The sequence below is a fragment of the Octopus bimaculoides genome, chromosome 8 (genome assembly GCF_001194135.2).
Source record: "Octopus bimaculoides isolate UCB-OBI-ISO-001 chromosome 8, ASM119413v2, whole genome shotgun sequence".
In the NCBI taxonomy this organism is placed as follows: Eukaryota; Metazoa; Mollusca; class Cephalopoda; order Octopoda; family Octopodidae; genus Octopus; species Octopus bimaculoides.
Window position 1 is genome coordinate 91,037,397 of NC_068988.1, and position 2,504 is coordinate 91,039,900.

The window sequence follows — 2,504 nt, forward strand, 5'->3', positions numbered from 1 at the left end:
CTGCACAAGACCAAAGCCTCCCCACCAGAAATTACCAAAAACATATAATGAAAAGAAACATTACAAGTAACTGCAGAATATGTGGAGATGGACAAGAAACAATAAATCATATTATCTCTGGCTGCCCAGTCCTGGCTAAGAAGGAATATATTCACAGACACGACAGAGCTGGGACCTACATACACTGGAAGCTATGCCAACACTATGGAATAACAACAGAAAAAAGATGGTATAGGCACACGCCAGAAAAGGTCACAGAAAACGAGCTATTTTATACATTTCCAGATATTTCTTAATCCAGCTATGTGGTAGGCTATCAAAAGCTTTTTTATAGTCTATCATCCAAGCCCTTGACAAGTTTTTGTGTCGTTTGTGACAACCTTCCTATTGTTGAGTAACTGATCTTTACAACCATAAGATCCACGTATACATCGTTTTTGCTCATTAGGGAATATGCTATTTTCTATGATATTAAAAAAACTATGGGTATATTCAGTTAGGACAGATGTTAGCGTTTTATACATTGTTGTTAAGCAGGTTATGGGTCGATAATTTTTTGGATCATTTGTTTCTTCATTTTTTTGGAAGCTGGAATGTTAAACCATTGACTAGCCAAGAGGGGATCATACTAGGATGTTGCAAAACATCGTTGTAAAGTTTTGTTAGTAGTTCTCTGGGAAGGAATTCAACCAGAAGCTAGGAATTGTATTCTTTCCTGAAGACTTCCGTTTGCTTGACCTCCTAAGGAGTCTAAGCCTGAAGCTATTCTATCAATCCAAGGGGCCTTTTCATTGTGTGTTTTCTCTTCTGCCCAAATTTTATTCCCAAATTCCTACACTTCTTTTGATGGGACAGACTTTACTGTAACTGGTATCTTCCCTATCTTCCTGTAAAAATGTTGGGGGTTATTTTAGAACATGTTGTGCTTGAAGTATCTAACGCGCTTTTCATACCTTACTATGCGGGCAGCTTTAGCACGTACTTATTGCCTGATGTTAGGGAACGGATCTGTCTGTTTAGGGTTAATTTTTTGAGACAACACCGTCTCCGAGTTCTCTGCATGTAAACATTGCTCGTAACGTAACATCTGAAGGTTAACAGATCTATAGAGAGTATGTGACCCTTTGTGATCCGGTCGACGACTAATCTGGTTTCTAATTTGCTTTGTTGTCATTGAGGCATGACGAGCTTCGACGTTGTCATCATCATTATTATTATTATTATTATTATTATTACTGTCTGTCTGTCTATCTATCTATCTATCTATCTATCTATCTATCTATCTATCTATCTATCTATCTATCTATCTATCTATCTATCTATATATCTGTCTTTCTATTTATCAGGTTCAGCGCACATGATTAGTCCTATTTGAAAATCAGAACGCTATTATATGTATTGATTGTAGACATAAAGCACGTTATATACATGTCTGCCGAATTACCGTGTCTCTATGGCATGAGACTATTAGTAGCGCTAATTTTAATACTGTCTACATTAAATGATATATGTGTGTGCGTGTGTGTGTTTGTGTATGTGTGTGAGTGTGTGTACACGCGCGTTCACACGTATATAAGCATCAAAGTATATTTGTATACACACTTAATATGGCTGCAAGTCTAAAGCATTAAAGCATTAACCATTACCATTGGCTCTCTTCTAGCTGATGGCTAGGGTGAAGGGAACGGTGTTGAATTAAGATATTTAGCGATTTAACCACAGAGAAAATTAAAACATTAAGTATGATATTTTCTGTGAATTCGAGTTCGATGCATATGAAAAGATAGTTGTATAACATTTCACTTGAAATAATTGTCAAATCATCTTCAAACTATACCCTATTGTTTTAAAAAAAGAAACGTTATATTGAATAATCTAATACTAGATATGTTATGTCTGATTGAAGGAAAGGCTGGACACGACTAGAACATGTATCATTAAAGGTCTACTGCATTAGGGCTGAACTGGTACTAAAAAACGACAACATAAAAGTAAAGAAAATTGAAAAGAGAACACGTGACTTACTTTCACCGACAAGAAAGTCTCTGAAATGGACACACAATTTAAAACCCATTTCATTCTCTAGGGTGGGAAACAGTGTGTTAAATACCCAATATTCATCCGATGTTGCAGAACGGAACGAGATGAAAGCGTCGTACTCTTTACCATCTGAAATATACACATATATAGTATAATCTACCAATGAGTAATAAAAATAAGAATCTATACTGCCCAATGTCAGTAATACAAATCAAAGAAAACAGTGACAACGAGTGGAGAGAGAACAAAAACATGTTTAAAGAAATGATATCCACGGGATTTCATCACTTTAAGGCAGTGTCCCTACTTCCGACGATGTCAAACATTAAAAATTATTACCTGACGTGGTTTGGGAATATACTAGCATGCTTATATTCAGAATATGTTTACTTATGCACATATATGTTTTGTCTATGCCAACACACACGCTCCCCCCCCCCGCACACACACACACACACACACAC

At 36.3% G+C, this 2,504-nt stretch overlaps 1 protein-coding gene across 3 annotated transcripts in view; it reads right to left on the reverse strand.

Moving 5' to 3' along the window:
- Positions 1–2,504, reverse strand: part of LOC106882186 (delta-like protein C) — a 19,765-nt gene that overhangs the window by 4,330 nt on the left and 12,931 nt on the right. For 2 of the 3 annotated variants that reach the window (XM_052970253.1, XM_014932773.2), the window contains one exon: positions 2,026–2,169. The exons of the other annotated variant lie outside the window; for it this stretch is intronic. In XM_052970253.1, coding sequence (XP_052826213.1) covers positions 2,026–2,169 — 144 coding nt within the window. The remainder of the gene's footprint in view (positions 1–2,025; positions 2,170–2,504) is intronic. 3 annotated transcript variants of the gene reach the window in all.